At 42.3% G+C, this 17,693-nt stretch overlaps 1 protein-coding gene across 1 annotated transcript; it reads right to left on the reverse strand.

The window, feature by feature from the left end:
- Positions 1 to 568: 568 nt before the first annotated feature.
- Positions 569 to 17,249, reverse strand: LOC308096388 (uncharacterized protein; the record flags this gene model as incomplete). The annotated part of the gene is made up of 19 exons (XM_080443812.1): positions 569 to 703; positions 980 to 1,078; positions 1,323 to 1,467; positions 1,592 to 1,708; positions 2,077 to 2,273; positions 2,399 to 2,517; positions 3,350 to 3,470; positions 3,781 to 3,922; positions 4,839 to 4,916; positions 6,034 to 6,147; positions 12,433 to 12,603; positions 13,736 to 13,869; positions 14,145 to 14,243; positions 14,523 to 14,667; positions 14,802 to 14,918; positions 15,258 to 15,432; positions 16,456 to 16,573; positions 16,850 to 16,991; positions 17,194 to 17,249. The coding sequence occupies 19 exons, from the start codon at positions 17,247 to 17,249 to the stop codon at positions 569 to 571; spliced, it is 2,424 nt and encodes an 807-aa protein (XP_080299938.1).
- Between the last annotated feature and the right edge of the window lie 444 nt (positions 17,250 to 17,693).

The raw sequence follows: 17,693 nt of genomic DNA on the forward strand, positions 1-17,693 counted from the left end.
ATTTGTCTCAACTTCTCTAAAGTTTCCTTTAATTTTGATACTTGCACTTTCACAAGCTGGTTTTATTCACTTCTATTCAGAGAGCTAGAACAGAATAATCTGGTCATCAGGTTATCACATGTTTTATCCATGGTGCCTTGTCACTGCTTCTTCTAGATTACAACCTTCGAATATACCTGACCCTCCACTATTCTGAGAGCTCAGCTCAATATTCTATTCTTGGTCTGGTCTTCCTTTACAGGGAAAGGGCAGTGGCCATCCTTTGGGTATTCTCATTTCGGATTGTGTTTCTCTGATGGGAGAGCAAGAATGGGCATTCTGAGGGGTTCATTCTCATTCCTGTGACATTTCATAGCTAAAGGACAAAACAAATCGGACAAAGCTGTTCCTGTGGTCTTTACTCCATGAATGCAACACACCCGTGTATGGTTACTGTTTCCAAACCCAGACATACAAATGTAAATGAATTCCTGTTTTGCTCCAATATATTTTATTCAAAATCAGACATAGCACCTTTACAATTAAAACTTAGACAGTTATTGATTATCCATTGGGATGCTTAGTTTGATTACTGAGACTGGGCCAGTCCAACGTACTTAGCGCCGACGTCAAAGACGGTATAGTACTGCCTGATGAAGACATCTCCCAGGATCCAGAGGCTTTGGCCACCGGCGCCAAAGCCAGTGCTGCAACCATAGGAGCTCTAGAGAGACAACAAGGGGACAAAGTGTATTTCACTCACAAATACTTTTAGCTTAAATACAGCATAGCCAGTGTTGCAAGTGTGTGTGTGTGTGTGTGTGTGTGTGTGTGTGTGTGTGTGTGTGTGTGTGTGTGTGTGTGTGTGTGTGTGTGTGTGTGTGTGTGTGTGTGTGTGCGTGTGCGTGTGCGTGTGCGTGCGCGCGTGTTCGTGTGTGTGTGTTCTCATGTCTGCAGAATGTGCAGTGTGCGCATGTGTGTGCATGTAGTATACACTGACCTGGGAAACATAGGCAGAGGCAGGGAGAGGGAAGGCGTGTCCATTGATAGTGAAGATCACTTCAGGCATGCTCTGGATGTTCTGGCAGTTCACTGAGGCCTGTATAAAGAATGCAATGTGTTTTAACATATGGTACTTGTTTTTGTGCTCAATCGAAATGAGCATCTTCACATAAAATCCAACATTCCTACCCACAGAGCAAGACATAATTAACCTAGGAGGCGAGTCATTTTGCCAGGCAGGAGACTGATATTGTATTTTCGATCAGGTGTCAGTTTGATCACTGCTGTGTATTCTAAATTGGAGAAATGAAAAGTAAAGAAAAGAAAAATATGTAGCTCACCATTCCATACTGACTAGTGGTGGCTCCAACATTGGAATTCATGTTGTTTATGTCATTCTGTGGGCCAACAATGAGGGAAGTGCCGGTGTCAATGATAGCCTGGCAGCCACCATTACAGGCCACAGTCTGTCCATTGATGGTAACACTGTTAGGAGAAATAGCAGAAGTAGAATTAATAGATGTATACTATGTATACTTTGTTTAGGCAAGGTTTATCTGCTGTCAACTTTTAAAAAGTGAATTGTGTCAGTAAAGTGATGTGTTTGCACCTGTCCATACTGATCTGGTAGTAGGTGGCAGAGCTCAGAGGGATCCAGGTGAGTTGTCCGGTGAAGTGGTTCTCATCATAACCACCGAAGACTATCTCACTGCCCTGCTCTGAGTTGCTAATGGGAGCATATAAGACAAATATTTTAGTATCAGGAAAAGCATAGACAGGCAGGCAGGCAGGCAGTTAGGCAGACAGACAGACAGACAGACAGACAGACAGACAGAAATACAGAGACACACACAGATATGAGGAACCAGAACAAAATAAATGTACTCTTATGTGAAGTGGTACCAAGATGTAACAAGAAATACACCTTGAACCTTGAACACACATTTAGATATACATGTAAATATACTTATATGTAGATATACTGTACATACAGTATACATATACAATACATATACAGTACATGTGCATGTACTATAACTATACGTGCCATTGTACACAACCAAATACAAACACTATTCAATTTAATTTTCGTACGGGCTCAGGTAGACACCGAAGAGCTGCTGAGACACCAGGTTCTGCTGCATCATATTTTCAAAGACAGGCAGCACTTGGTCAGCGGCAAGGGACTGGAAGGCAAGTCCCAGGATACCATCAGCCTTCATGTTGGCCATGAAAGGAGCCTCTGTCTGGCTGAGCCCAAACACTTGGTTGGGCACAGAAATTCCACCAACCTGGAAGATAAAGTCAACGGTTAATGAAAGTTTCTATTTGTTGGTTTGTATTTTGCATTTGAGAGGAACAGTATGCAGATAATTGTCAGAATTGCCAAATGATGATTCTGGCTGCTTTTGGTTACCCCAACGGTGTCACTGCCCAGATATCCAGTCATGCTGCCGGTACCATACTGAATGGACAGGGAGCGTCCGTTCCATTGGAAGGAGGAAGACTGCTGTGGGTTGAATTTCTGGTGGTTCTCTGTAAATAAATGTGTTTTTAGCTGGGCATTTGAGAAGCTAAATCGGACCAATTAAATCGTACCTATTCCTGGAATAATTAAAACAAGTGTCTCTACTTATACTAATACAAACTTTAATTGTTAGGAAACAATAACTAGTTATGGTTAAACACTATCCAACAGGTTGTTATCAGAACCATAGGTACTGTATGCTTTGCAAAGTGCAAAGGGGTGGTGCAGTGGTTGGACCATAAAACCAGGGGGCACCCACATCAATTATCGCACCCAGGTGTCATATAGCAGACCTACAACATTGACTGTCAGTGTCTGTACTGTCCTTTGCCTGGATTTGCCTCTCGGAGATAAAAAAAAAAATCACACCCAGTGTGAGTAAGCGGTGCCTACTCTGTTTGATGTGTGTGTGCTGTCATTCAGGCGGTACTAATCTATTTGATGTGTGTGCTAGTATTGAGGCGGTACTACTGTATTTGATGTGTGGGTGCTGGTGTTGAGGCGGTACTACTGTATTTGATGTGTGGGTGCTGGTATTGAGGCAGTATTACTGCATTTGCGCTGATTAGAGCAATGGTCACCGAGTTATGCAGGGCTGCCAACATTGGACTGTCAGAATCTATTTACTTTTAAGTATTTTTTTACTAATTTTAACAACTTTTAAGTGTTTTTACTCAATTTATTTACTTTTAAATATTTGTACTCCCTTTTTTAACTTTTTGCATTGTAGTTCGGTCGTTTTATTGTCAATTTGTTTGTCATGTTGTTGGAGGGACAAACACACAAAGTGAAATGTAGAGCGGCTGGCACCACTAAAAACTGTACTGTAACAGTACTCACGACAGGCCTGGCTGTTGCTGCAGTAGACAGAGGGGATCCACAGGTTGGAGGAGCCGGTGTCAAAGAGTACCTGGAAGGACTGGGGAGGAGTTCCAATGGTGATCACGCCATAGTAGGACAGCTGGAGGTGACACACAGCATAAGACGAGGTGACGTAACAGAAATGTACAATAACATTATAGAACATTACTTTATATGAACACTAAAGGACTGGTTATTAAGGTGACTGACTAAAGTTTCTCCTGCTTTTTCAATACGTGGCTTCATACAATGTCCTTGGCAGTGATTATTAGACATTTTGAGGAACCGAAGCCTAATTTATTCTTAGTCATACCAAGAACAACAGGTGGGAACACCTGTTATTTTTATCATGGTTGATGATGAAGTGTATATTAGGTTTAAAATGTGTCCTTTTGTAAGCCTGGACTTACGTCATAATCATTGGTCATGGGCTCATTGCCTGTCTGCTGGAACTTGACCATGGGGTTGTATGGATGCTTCTTGAGGGTTTCCTCCAACAGTCCCTTCTCCCGCAGGGCCTCCCGTGGAGTTTTCCCCTTGATCAGGGGCACCCTACAAACAGTGAGAAAAGGATCATTAATAATGCCAGGCCCTTTTTTGTTATCCTTTGCAGTGCCATAGATGAAGAGGTTAGAATCAGATTTTTATTTTATTCTTGTACGCAACACAGAATCATGGGTGTTAATTGTACTCCGACAGTGTATATGCATTGACCTACAATAGCTTGATTTGATGTTTGTGTTTACATGTATACCGTATGCATAGACACATTTCAAAAATCTGCCGATGAAAGTATAGCTGTGCAACCTGACAACCAAGCACTGTACAGGCATCATGTTTAAAAAGTAAAAAACAAAAACAACAACTGTTGAGTTTGTACATAGTATGGGACAACCTTTTAACACAAAGAAAGACTTTAGATATGTAGGCATTAGGCAATCATGCACTGTCTGTATGTTCCCAGTAAGGAAACAGCCCCCTACGTTATACTATGTGAGTCTAAATAACCTTGACAAAGGTCAAACAAAATGTCTTATAATTTATATCAATGATTTTCATCAAGATTAGAATGATTCAATATCTGAGTTTTTTTTCTGAGCCTTTAATGATAGTCAAAATACCAGGTCAAATGTCTTTCATCGGTAAACTCCCCTATGCTCACAACTGAGCATATACACAACTTTCTATACTTTGTTGGTCAAATATCCTGCACATATTGCACTTTGCACATTCTTTCTTGTTTTAAAAACTTGTTTTTACTTCTTTCCTTTCTTAACTTGTATTATACTCTGTTATTATATGTTAGTATTAGCACAATCTGTGGAGCATGTCACAGAAACATTTCACTGCACATAATTGTTGAGTGAGTGACAAATAAAAGCTCTTGAATCTTGAATAATTCATATCACAAAATAATGCTAACCAAAGTAGGTGTAGAGGTGGCTTCAGTCAGCCAGGTGGTACTTACCTGAGGAGACATTCAGAGAGAGCCACCAGGGCACAAAGGACAATGAGACACTTCATGGTTACTAACTTTGCTGTTGGACTTCGAGAGTGAAGAGATGTTGAAAGACACCATCCTTTATATACAGTCCATCAAGGTTGTGTCCCTGAAATGTCATTCCATGTCACAAAATAGCATGACAACTTGAGATAAGAAATGTGTGATACGATGATGCATTATATGGCCATATCTCTGAAAATGCAAGATAAATAAATAATTTCTTTAGGAAGTGCTTTTTATATATTTACATTCAGATCAGAAGATTTGATGTTCATTCTTTTGTGTTTTGTTTAATGTTGATATCCACCTTTTCCACGTGGCAAGATGTAGACTCTGGCCGTTTGCCCGGGCTACTAGGCTACGCTACGGTAGTTGATAACATATTCTTGGAAAAAATATATTTGTGTTATTAAAAGATAATCAAGATAACCATAATTGAATAATGATTGAAATAAAACCAATGTTTGTCCATTTTTCCATTGTGTTCAGAAAAGCAAAACCAACATATAATATGACAACAACCTTTTTGTTTTGTTGTTCTTTATTTACCCAAGGTAGTAGCTGAGCACAAGTGCTCATTTTCAGCAACGCCCTGCACATAGAAACACACAGACAGATCTTATTTGCTCTAATTCTAGGTAATTAACGTGTCACAAAATCTCAGATCAATTATATACCGGTAGTATTTTGTTAACAAAAAATAAAAAAACATTTCGATTTCATTGTTCTTCTGTTTGAAGATACATATATTATTTTTTACAAAGGATTTTTAAATACAGTGAGTACACCTTAGCACTAACCATAGTAGTTATATGATGTCATGAATTTGTGTTGCCTGAGATGGTTGAAAAACATATCATCGTCATATGATTTGATCACATTTTTAGATTAGTAAACACCTAATTAATATTTGTCCAACCCTGTAGAAAATTTGCTCTTTATAGATCAGGCTTGTGACCGAATTCCTTCCCCAAATAACTTTGTTAAATAATCTGAATGTCTCATGAGTGGACCTCCGTTTGAAGAACGGACTGCATCTTTCTCTAATCAGGGCACATGGACGACATGATGACAATAAGAACAACACATGCTGCACCAAACATCTGCTGGATAAACTCCATGCAGGGAAACATCAAATGGGCACGAATGGAGATCAAACCCAGCAAATCCTAGAGTATCTCCATTGTCAAAGGCCGGCTCGCCAATGAGAGGTTCCACAAACCAGATCTTGGAGCAGCCAATCAAAAGCCTTGGTCGCTGGTACAGCAGAGACCTAACAAAACAGGCAGGATACAATCAGTGCACTCCCAGGGAAGTTTAAGCTGTGGTGCTTTCAGTTTGAACTGCTGCCCCATCTCATGTGGCCAATTTCCATCTATGAGGTCACTCTATGCCATGGCAATCAACTGGAAAGAATTGTGAATGTGCAAGTGAGGAAGTGGCTAGAACTACCGAGATGCCTTAGCAGCATAGGCCTGTACAGGAATAGAGCCCTCTCTCTGCCAATTATAATCCCGGTGGAGGAGCACAAATGTACCAAAGCAAGGCTGGAATTGACACTCACAGAATCCCGGGATCCATTCGTAAGAGGTGCTGCTCCAACCATAGCAACAGGGAGGATATGCAGGAGTAGCGAAGGCAAAGACCGGAACATGGAGTCACATATGTCCTGCCCTATCAAACCTACCTACATCTCTGGTTTCATGATGATCCACCCTGTCTCTGTCTGTGTGCAGCACTGCAGCCCCAGCAACCCTCCAACACATAAGATACACCTGGCGCCACAACCAAGAGCTGAAGTGCCACCATAAGGCTCCCGAAGGATGTAGGGATCAGAGGGCAGGCCCAACGGAAAGCTATCAGATAACTTGGGTATATTGTCACATTGTATGTACACTTATGTACTATGTAGACATGGCCTTGAACTTGCTTTCCTATTGTCTTTATGGTCCTATTTAGACATTCTACACTGTAGATTGTCACATAATGGAGGGCGCAATTGCATTGTGGGTGTGTCCAACTCCAATTGTGATAGTTAAAAGGCACATTACCTGAGCACAAACTGAGGCATATGGCGCACAGGCGCAGAGGGGTTGTATTTTGACTCTGAATTAATAAGGTTAGCTATCCTTATTTCTAACCCTAGCCTCAGTAAAATTATGCCTAAACCTAACTTTATATTCCTAACCCTCACCTCAGTAAAATTATACCTTAACCAAACATTATTCCTAACCTTAACCTCGGTAAGATCATGCCTAAAGAGAAAACAAAAAGCAAAAAAAAGTAAGTAGCAAAGCAGCTGTATGACCACGATCTATTGAGAGTCAACCCTCAATCCAACCTTTTGTTTGTAGTTTGATGTAACAATGGGTTTATATAGGAAGGTGGTGTGTCTCATAAAATGTATATCAAATATCTAAATATTGAATCAAGCAACTTAAAAACTGTCTGGGATGCACAGCATAGCCTGAGTCGATGTTAAAATGACTCCAAAAGTGTTTTAACGTGATGTAACGCAGATGACCTTACAGCTGCACAGAGACGGATTAAGAAAGCCAGGACGTTATGCTGCCATACAAAGTGCAGTAGCTACATTTTTGCTTGACATTTCAGTTATTTATTTGTCTCAAAGTCAAATCATGATTTTGGGGGATAAACCATTATCTCATGAATGCATGAACAAATAATACAATATACCCTATACCTAACCCAGCAACGAAAATGTAAAAATGTGATTGTGGTCCAGAAATGTTGTCATTGAACGTTTCTCCTTTCCTCTGGCGATAGCGGTTGCAGCAAGTGGAGCGTACTGTATTCAGTTGTGGTATGTGTCACCTTGCTTTCCATCCGCATTCATTACATTGCATGGAAAGGTCATTCTGTGCATTTGCACGTGCAGATACAGTTTCTTTACTTAGAAAACAAACTCAGGTAAACAAACTCAGGTCCACCTTCACAGAGGAATATAAACATACACTATACTCAACGATCTCTCAAAGACCAACTCAAGCTCAGAGAACATACATAAACGAGCGACCTAACCAATATCACAAAGTTCACTACACATCAAGTCCCATTAAACAAAGGCTCTTCAGCTGGGTTGCCCAGGTGGAAAACAGTCTCTCAATCAGGGCTGCATAGAGAGGAGATGGGGTCAGGGGCGGATTAACCCTTCGTGGTGCCCGGTGCTTGGACCCGGTTCGGTGCCCCCCGGGAGCGTTTTGTCAACCGGGGGGGGGGGGGGTGGTGCAGCGCGGACCACGGTTTGGTGCCCCCCGGGAGCGCTGCAAGGAGCCCTGCTTCAAAATTTTGCTGTTTTTCGCCGTTTTTTATTTTTCTTCACGCCGTTTGGTGCCCCCCCCCAGGTTGGTGCCCTGTGCTTCAGCACCTCAAGCCCGTTGGATAAGCCACCACTGGATGGGGTGAGCAAAACGAGGGAATATCTGGTCGATCTGACATATGGTAGGAGTAGCGTGCCAAACTTTTGGGGTTGCTCTAGAAATAAATATACAAAAATAAAGTCGCCCAAGAACTATAGTGTGGTGGCCCTTTCGGGCAACCACACTAATTACACTAAACATTAAGGCACCACACTAATTTTCTGTCTGTAAAAAAAAAACTGGCTGAGAGAGAAGCGGCTGAAGGTAACCTCGTGTCACCAGGCTTTCTGCAGTAGCTCCCTGTAGAAAGCCTGGTTTTCATTCTAGTGTAATTCTGTCTTCCATATCCAGTCATTTTCACACACACATACTGTACATACACGCACCATTTTCCTATCTGCTCAAGAAAGAGCCAGACCGGAACAGAAACCTGCAAAGTGACTTGTTTAAAGCAAAAGAACAAGGAAGCGCTGCCTGGGTTCAATCACAGTGGCTCAACACAGGTGCTCTTCAGTGGAACAGGTATAGGAATAGAAGCAAAGGAAACCAAAGTTCTGCTTGTGGTGAGGCAGACTAAGGAAAAAATACTGAGGCACACCGTCTTCAGGTGAAAAAATATAAGGGTTTATTTTGTCAGATGAGCAAGGCAACAGCTGACCGACACGTTTCGACACTTAGGTCTTCAACAGGGTGATTAGTCACTCTTTAAGTACAGGTTGTGAGTGGCAATCAAATGATTCCAACCAATCACACAGATGACTTTAATATGCAAAATAAATTAAAATACATAATATGCAAAATAAATTACATAAGTGACTTGATCCCAGTCTAGCTGGATGACCGGTCACGCGCACTGATGCTTACTTACTAGCCTCGTTCCCAGCATTTACTCATCTGCGAGGAGAAAAGCTAACCTGACTCCACCAGATGGGGGCGGTATTGACACAGGTTCACGATACAGCATCCATCTGGGCTCGCTCAGAGAGTAAGGCTACTCCGCACCGCTGCGTGTGCGAACCAATCAGCGGCTGCAATAGGGCGGGATCTTGGCGAGACCGGATGGGACGCCATCGAGAAGCGCTTATTGCGTTGCAGTTCTTTCACGATTCATCATGGTTGAATAGTATACAAAAGAACTACTGCTGGTGCAGGTACTATACATCAATCATGTAGACACGTCAATATGATTGGTTGATAGACGGTGATAGACAGACGGTCCCATCCAATCACCTGCCAAGTAGCTTGAAAAAGGGGATCGCCGTCTTGCATCGATTCTGCTACCGGGGTCCCAAATGGAAGTAGCGTGTGAAACAAATGTGACGCAAGCTTGTTCCATCTGGCGGAGTCAGGTTAGAGAAAAGCCTGGTCAAGACCTAATGCAGAGAGTGTCTATACTGGTGGGACTTCCGCCGTATGTATTTCCCCTGGAAACTATATTCGTCAACCAATCACAACACTCGTTTCATTCGCGTAGAATATAAACAGATTTGTAAAGCGTCAACGTAATTTTCTAGGGTGGTACTTCCGCTTAGACACTCCACCAGCTGGGTCTTGCCAGCGTGCTTACTCACCAGCCATCAGAAGGTGCACTGTGCTGGCATCCTGCTTCACGAATAGGCTCTATGCACAGCAGCCATATTGGAAAGAAATCGGGCCTCTGGGTTCATCGAGGCTCTTCCTTAACAGGTTTTACCAAATATACTATTTCAGGCATTGTTCCATTTAGTGTAGCACAGTGGTTCTCAACATTTTTGATTTCAAGGACCAATAGTACCAGTGGTGTAACGCAGAATCGCGGGGCTTCCCCGCGCGTGTGCATGTGCGTGCACAACCCCACGCGAAAAAATTCGGGTCTAATTTGGGTCTAATTCGGTCTAATTCGGGTCTAATTCGGTTCTATTTGACCAATATAAATCAACTTTTTTCTTTTTTTTGCTGTAAAAATATTTGTATCAGCGCAGGCGGGGCCCCCCCTGCTGGTGGCCCCCCCGCACCGCATCACTTGCTGCCCCTCCGTTACGCCACTGAATAGTACACTCTCAGAGTTGCACACCCTGAGGGACCATTCGGAACCCCCTCAAGGTACCACAAGGGTACCTGGACAACACTTTGATACCCACTGGTGTAGCAGAGTGTTTCCAGTGAGCCAACATGCACAATATCAGCACTCTGACTCTTTTTGACCAGAATGGAACAGAGCCTTCATTAGTATAATTGGTAAGACCTGTGAAGGAAGTAAGGAAGAGGCCCAATTTAGAGCCTATTGGGTCTCAGAGGCTGCTGAGTTTCTGACTCTATGGACCTTGATGCGTGTTGAACTGATGGGATTTCTACCAAGAAACGATTAAATTGACCTCAGTAAACACCACATAACTCTCTTTGCCTGGTTATGCTAACTTGTTAGCAGCAGGGCTAGTGCTTCTTCTTCTTTGGAAATGGCTTTTCGCCAACAGCTGAGGTCTGATTTAGCTTGCATACAAGTGTTGCATTGCTGCCATCTTCTGGAGTTAATAGTAAACTTATACAGTGTCGAGCTTGTTTACTTTTTGTCTTGTCCAAGCAGCTCTAGCTTCAGTGTTCTACCTGTTACATCACTTGAAATAAGAAATACAACCTAACATTCACCGTTTTGAAATTTACTTTATGAACATTATCCACATGTGTTGCTACACTTCAGTGACCTTTTCTGTACCAGCAATGTGCATTGTAAAAACAGTTGTCCTATTTTGTTTATGTGTTATAGCAGCTACATTTATTAGATTTTGCCAAGGATTGGCATGTTGAAAGCTACACAAGAAATCTGACCCTGATCAGTGTTGACAGACACACTAATCATAGCTTAACCATCGTGTTAAGTGATAGTGTTAACTTATTAATCAAAGTTACGACAGACAACGACGAGTTATAATCACATATTAGTTTATTTAAATAGTCAGCCATACATAAGCCAATAACACAAGCTGAAGCAGACCGCTGCAGGTCTGCCTAGGATTTTACAGGATTCAGGGTGTCTTTATACATGAGATGAATGTCGTCACAGTGTAATCCAAGTACATTCATTAACGTTATTCGTAGAACAATTTACCCATCTGAGAGCTTTGACCTTTCCAAGTCCATGTCACATTGACTGGTCAAACCGGGAACCCCTGTCTTACATTTGCCAGTTCTTGTCTATAAGTAACCTGTTGACTTTAGGCTGGGATATCCTAAGGTGCTGTCTCACCATTCATGCATCTTAACTCGTGTGTTTAGGTTCTTATTACTGTGGTGGTCCGCAGGGCCGGACTGGGACCAAAATTCAGCCCTGGCATTTTGGTCCGGACCGGCCCAACCCCCCCCGGACCGTTTTGTCAACGGGGGGGGGGGGGGGGGGGGGGGGGGAGCGAGCCCAGCCCTCTGCAGCCGCACTGAGGCCCCTGCTGGAAAGCACCAAACATTAACGTAACTAATAATTGGGCCACGCGACCCTGAAATGACCGTAATAATCCTAAAACGGGAACGAAAATATTTTATTTAAAAAAAAAAAAAAAAAAAAAAAAACTTTTTTTTTTTTTTTTTTTTTTTGTGGCCCAGCGGCCCACTGGCCCGCGGCCCACCGGGCATTTGCCCGGTACGCCAAATGGCCAGTCCACCCCTGGTGGTCCGTGTATTTTGCAATGAGTCTTTCACAACTCCAGGTATGATATTACATTAGCTTGCTCAGAAGTGGGGGAAAGTTCAGACTGACCCATGTCTCCTCTTCATACTGTTTTGCTGTGTCACTGTACCTCTACTAGTTAGCCTAGTAGTGCAGGGCCTTCCTTACTATTATGGCATATTGAGGGCCAATTATCAGATAATCAATATATATAATACATAATTTATTAACACTACTAGCCTATTTAAGTAAACTTTAAGAAAGAGTACTGGGACCACTACAGAAAATGATTTAATATCCTATTATTCACATTATAGAAACTATTATTTACTATCCCATCAATATGAAATCAGCAGTTTTTTTCTTAGGAGTCTTTCCTTGCCCTATTGAGGGTGTATGGACATGATGTAGTATGGTTTCTTTTCTTTCATTCTTTCTTTTTTTGCCTTTTACCCCTTTTTCTCCCCAATTTAGTCATTATGCATACTGATTTCTCCCCACACACATTTTTGTGCATTGTCACAGAAATTGGGCTCCTTACTGGCTCATCTGCCAGCGAGCAGCCCCCACCAGGAGGATGTAAAGCCTCCGTCCTACTCCTCTTTTACAAGTGCCACCTAGCCCGTAGGAGACGGAGTACGTGCAATGATAAACATCACCCTCACTGGCCGGCTTCCCTCCCCCGAACACGGGCCCATTGTGTTTGTAGACGCTTGACAAAGCCGGATGCATCAGACTCCACGTGATGGGGTGGTACTTTACCACTGCGCCACCCGAGAGCCCGCTGTCTGGTTTTCTTGAATCTCTTATTGCTTGTTTTTGGTTAAAGACCTTTCCATGATTTATAGGGATGCACAATATATCGGTCATCATATCGGTATCTGCAATATCAGCCTTAAAAATGCAATAGCGGTATCGAACCGATATCAAAATAATATATAGGTTTTAGCCAATATTTTATTGAATGGGAAGCTGAAAGAGCCTTTTGTGATGTTGAAGGCTGCAGATTCAAACAATGTTTGCTGTGGAATCTTTCAAAAGGGTCAACACATTTCTTTTAATCAAAGTACTTGATACAAAATACATTTAAGTTGTTTCAACATCTACTTGCATCCCTAGTTTTGGAATAAAGAGGCATTGCTTTTTGTGTTTTTCAGAATGGACACAATTTGTTTTCATACTGTACATTGGAAAATATCGGTTATCGACCATAACACCAATGTTGATATCGATTATCGTATCAGCCAGAAATGTCACATCTGTGCATCTCTATTCATGTAGATGCTATATTTTATGATTGATTCTCTGAAAGGACTTTGCAACTTTGTATTGGAGTACCCAAATGAAGTGTTATTATTATTGCCCAGGTTGGGGAAGTCACTTTCAAAATGTTGTATATTATTATTGTTCTGTTACAATATTACTTTGCGTGCCAACTAGGCATAATATTAAATGGAACAGGGTAGGCTACATAATAGAGAATCGGCAGGCTACATTCACATGATGAAACTCATAATTATCGGTGCAGGGCATATATTTTGAACATAAACAAGCAAAGAAATGAATAAAAGTATAAATTGTATATAGACCAACTGTATTGTCATTAGTGTTCATGAATTTGTTTATTAAACTGTAAATAATTGATATTCTAAAGTAATGCCTTACTTGACACAATAACTGTAATAATATTTTATTCAAAAGCAGCTATAATAAATTCACAATTACATCTTACACAGTTTTCCATCGGTACAAGTTGTTTAACAGCTACGTGAGCATGAATCATACAGCCCCCTTGAAGTCATATAGAGTTCTTGATTATCCATCGGGATGCTTGGTTTTATTACACAGACTTGGCCAGTCCAACGTACTTAGTCTGGGCGTTAAAGATGGAATAGTACTCTCTGATGAAGACATCTCCCAGGATCCAGAGCTGGCCAAATCCACCTTTGCCAAACCCAGTGCTGCAACCATAGGACCTCTAGACAGAGAAAGTGTTGTTGTGTTACACAATTTTACTTGTGTGAGTATAGCCAGTGCAAGTGGTGTGTGTGTGTGTGTGTGTGTGTGTGTGTGTGTGTGTGTGTGTGTGTGTGTGTGTGTGTGTGTGTGTGTGTGTGTGTGTGCGTGCGTGCGTGCGTGCGTGCGTGCGTGCGTGCGTGCGTGCGTGCGTGCGTGCGTGCGTGCGTGCGTGCGTGCGTGCGTGCGTGCGTGCGTGCGTGCGCATGTAGCATACATTAGAGTGTGTAGACTGACCTGGGAAACGTAGGCAGAGGCAGGGATGGTGAAGGCGTGTCCATTGAGAGTGAAGGTCACATCAGGCATGCTCTGGATGTTCTGGCAGTTCACTGAGGCCTGTATAAAGAATGCCATGTATTATAGTAGCAACTGTGGTTGTCCATCTTTTTATTTTAAGTTGCTTAATTGAAATGAGCCTCATATAATAGCCATCATTGCTACCCACAAATCACCAAGACATAATTAACATAAACCTAGGAGGTGTGCTAACTTGGTAATTTTGACAAGTTGGAGACTAATAATAATCTTTTTTGATGAGGTGTCAATTTGATCACTGCTGTGTATTCTAAATTGAGGAAATAAAACAGTCAAACAAGAAAACTGTATGTATCTCACCATTCCATACTGATTAGTGGCGGCTCCAACCCAGGCATTCATGTTGTTTATGTCATTGGGTGGGCCAACAATGAGGGAAGTGCCGGTATCAATGATAGCCTGGCAGCCACCAGCACAGGCCACAGTCTGGCCATTGATGGTAACACTGTTAGCAGCAATAGGAGAAGCAGAATTAGTGTGAATTAGAGTGTCCTGTGTGTATAGGCATTAGGTTTTGCTGCTGTCTTTTAAAAAGTCCATTGTTGTCAGTAGACTGTAATATGTTTGCAGACTTTGCACCTGTCCATTTTGACCTGCCAGTAGGTGGCAGAAGTCAGGGGGATCCAAGTGACTTGTCCGGTGTAGTGGTTCCCATCATAACCACCAAAGACTACCTCACTGGCCTGCTCTGAGTTGCTAATAGGAGAAGGTAAGACAAATACTTTAATATCAGATACAAAGAAAAAATAGTGACCAAGATTTATCTGCATAGTAAACTAGCTTCTATCGAGAAAAAAACAACACAAAACAAAAGCTGACAAGAAGGTATACAAGGAGAGAGGATTGGATTAAGGGTAAAACCCTGTGACATACTAGCGTCATATCCAGGGGGTATACATCAAGCAGGTACAGTGACAGGAGATATGCTCTTGACCTAATGGCCACATGGCTTGGTAACTGTTTGTTCCCAAGGCTAAGTACTTGCTATGCAATGGTGAGTTTATTCCACTGATTTATTTGTCAGTGAAGAGGTACAGTATGCAGATAATTGTCAGAATTGCCAAGTGATAGCCCTGGCTGCTTTTGGTTACCTCAACAGTGTCACTGGCCAGTAATCCAGTCATGCTGCCGGTACCATACTGAATGGTTAGAGCCTGGTTGCCCCACTTGAAGGTGGAAGACTGTTGTGGGTCGAATTTCTTGTGGTTCTCTGTATAAAGAAAAGTTTTTAGCGACGCATTTTTCTTTTAAATTCGGTTTATTTCATTTATTTTAATTTATTTAATATTTTTCTCTTTGTGTTTTCTCCAAATTTGTAATCTCGGCACCACTGGAAAAGAGGGTCTCAACCCTTAGTGTTTTTTCTGAGAATTAGATAAAGGTTGAAGTTTGTGAGAGGAATGCCGGGCGGGGGAATGATATTTGTCACTGCACATACTCCTACGGCCTGGCGCGGCACCTGTCAGCGGGGAGTGTTGGGTAGGAGGAGTAGGATGGAGGTGCTACGTTCCCCCGGTGGGGGCTCCTCACTGCTGGCAGGTGAGCCAGTAGGATGCAACAGCAGTGACAACACAGTGAAATGTGTGTGGCTGGGCAGGAATCAATTGGGGAGAAAAAAGGGGTAAAAAATAAATAAATATAGATTGAAATGAAAGAATGTTAGTTCTACAAAGCTCGTAGAAAGTCATTTTGTCAATTGTTGAAAAGGGAAGGTTGCAAATTGGTACTGTATGCATTGCAAAGTATGGGTGTTTTTTTGTTTGTTCTTTATTTACCCAGGGTAGTAGCTGAGCACAAGTGCTCATTTTCAGCAACGCCCTGCACATAGAAACACACACATTAAAACCTGGGAGCTAACCAGTACAACCACAGTCTTATACTTTTGGTCACTAAGCAGCTCCACTGGAGCAGTTCGGGGTCTAGTGCCTTGCTCAAGGGCACTTCAGTGGTGATGGAGGAGTGGTGACCATGCCCCCCCCCCCTCAAAAATCTTTATTGTCGGTCCGGGGAATCAAACCGGTAACCTTCCGGCAACAAGGGCGCTCCTCTAAACTTTAGGCCACCGCTGCCCTATAGGCCACCACTGGTATTGCAGGTGTTGGACCATAAAACCAAACCCGCCCCCATAATACATCAATTTTTGCACCCAGGCTATTTATGGAAGACCTACACCCCAGACTGCCTGTACTGTCCTTAGCCAATAATTGCCTCTCAAGTTAACAGTAGTACTCACGACAGGCCTGGCTGCTGCAGTAGACAGAGGGTATCCACAGGTTGGAGGAGCCAGTGTCAAAGATAACTTTGAAGGACTGGGGAGGAGTTCCGATTGAGATGACTCCAAAGTAAGCCAGCTGGAGGTGACACACAGCAATAGACAAGGTGTTGAAACAGAAATATACAATAACATTATAGAACATTGCTATATATGAACACTAAAGGACTGATGTTTAGGGTGACTAAAATGTCCCCTTCTTTTACAATATGTGGCTTGATGGTGATTATTAGACAATGAGATGAGCTAAAGTCTAATTTATACTTAGTGGCCAATTTGTTATTTTCAGCAAACAATATGGTCGTACAATGAAGCGTAAATTAAGTTTAGTTTGCCCTTGCTGGCCCGTCCTTACATTAGCATCGTTGGTCATTGGCTCAGTGCCTGACTGGAGGAACTTGACCATGGGGTTGTATGGGTGCTTCTTGCTGTACTCCTCCCACAGCCCCTGCTCCTCCAGAGACTCCCGGGCAGATTTCCCCTTGATCAGGGGCATCCTACACAGTGAGAAAAGGATCAGTAGCCTAATAATACCAGGCCCTTTTGTTATAATTTGTCCTACCTTTAGACTTACTGTATGTGAGTCTGAATAGCCTCGACAAGGTCAAATAAAATTATTACATTTCATTTATATTACACAATAATTAATTACTACCAATGTAGGTGTAGAGGTGGCTTAAGTCAGCAGCTGGTACTTACCTGTGGAGACATTCAGAGAGAGCCACCAGGGCACAAAGGACAACGAGCCACTTCATGGTTGCTAACTTTGCTGTTGGTCTTCACAGAGTGAAGAGATGGTGAAAGATGCCATCCTTTATATACAGTCCATCAAGGGTATGTCAACAAATGCCTTTCCATGTCACCAAATATCATGATAACCTGAGATAAGAAATATGTGATAACAACAATGGCCTTATCTCTAGTATTTGCAGTATGCAGGTAAATAATTAATAATTCTTCTGTGTTTTGTTAAATGTTGCAAGATGTAGACTATTGGCCCATTATTTTATGTTGGGACTGTGCAGGCCCGCCCCCTGGCATGGTCGGGCTCAACACATGAAATACGACATAGTGGTGAGTAGTAGTACTTGAAATGGGATTTGAACTGATGGGCCGCTGTGATGGGCCACCGTGCCAATCATTCGAAACATTCTAGCTAGATAATTGACAGTATTTAAAGTAATACTAGGTAACGTTTT

The sequence above is a fragment of the Gymnoscopelus braueri genome (assembly GCF_963280865.1).
Source record: "Gymnoscopelus braueri genome assembly, chromosome: 12".
In the NCBI taxonomy this organism is placed as follows: domain Eukaryota; kingdom Metazoa; phylum Chordata; class Actinopteri; order Myctophiformes; family Myctophidae; genus Gymnoscopelus; species Gymnoscopelus braueri.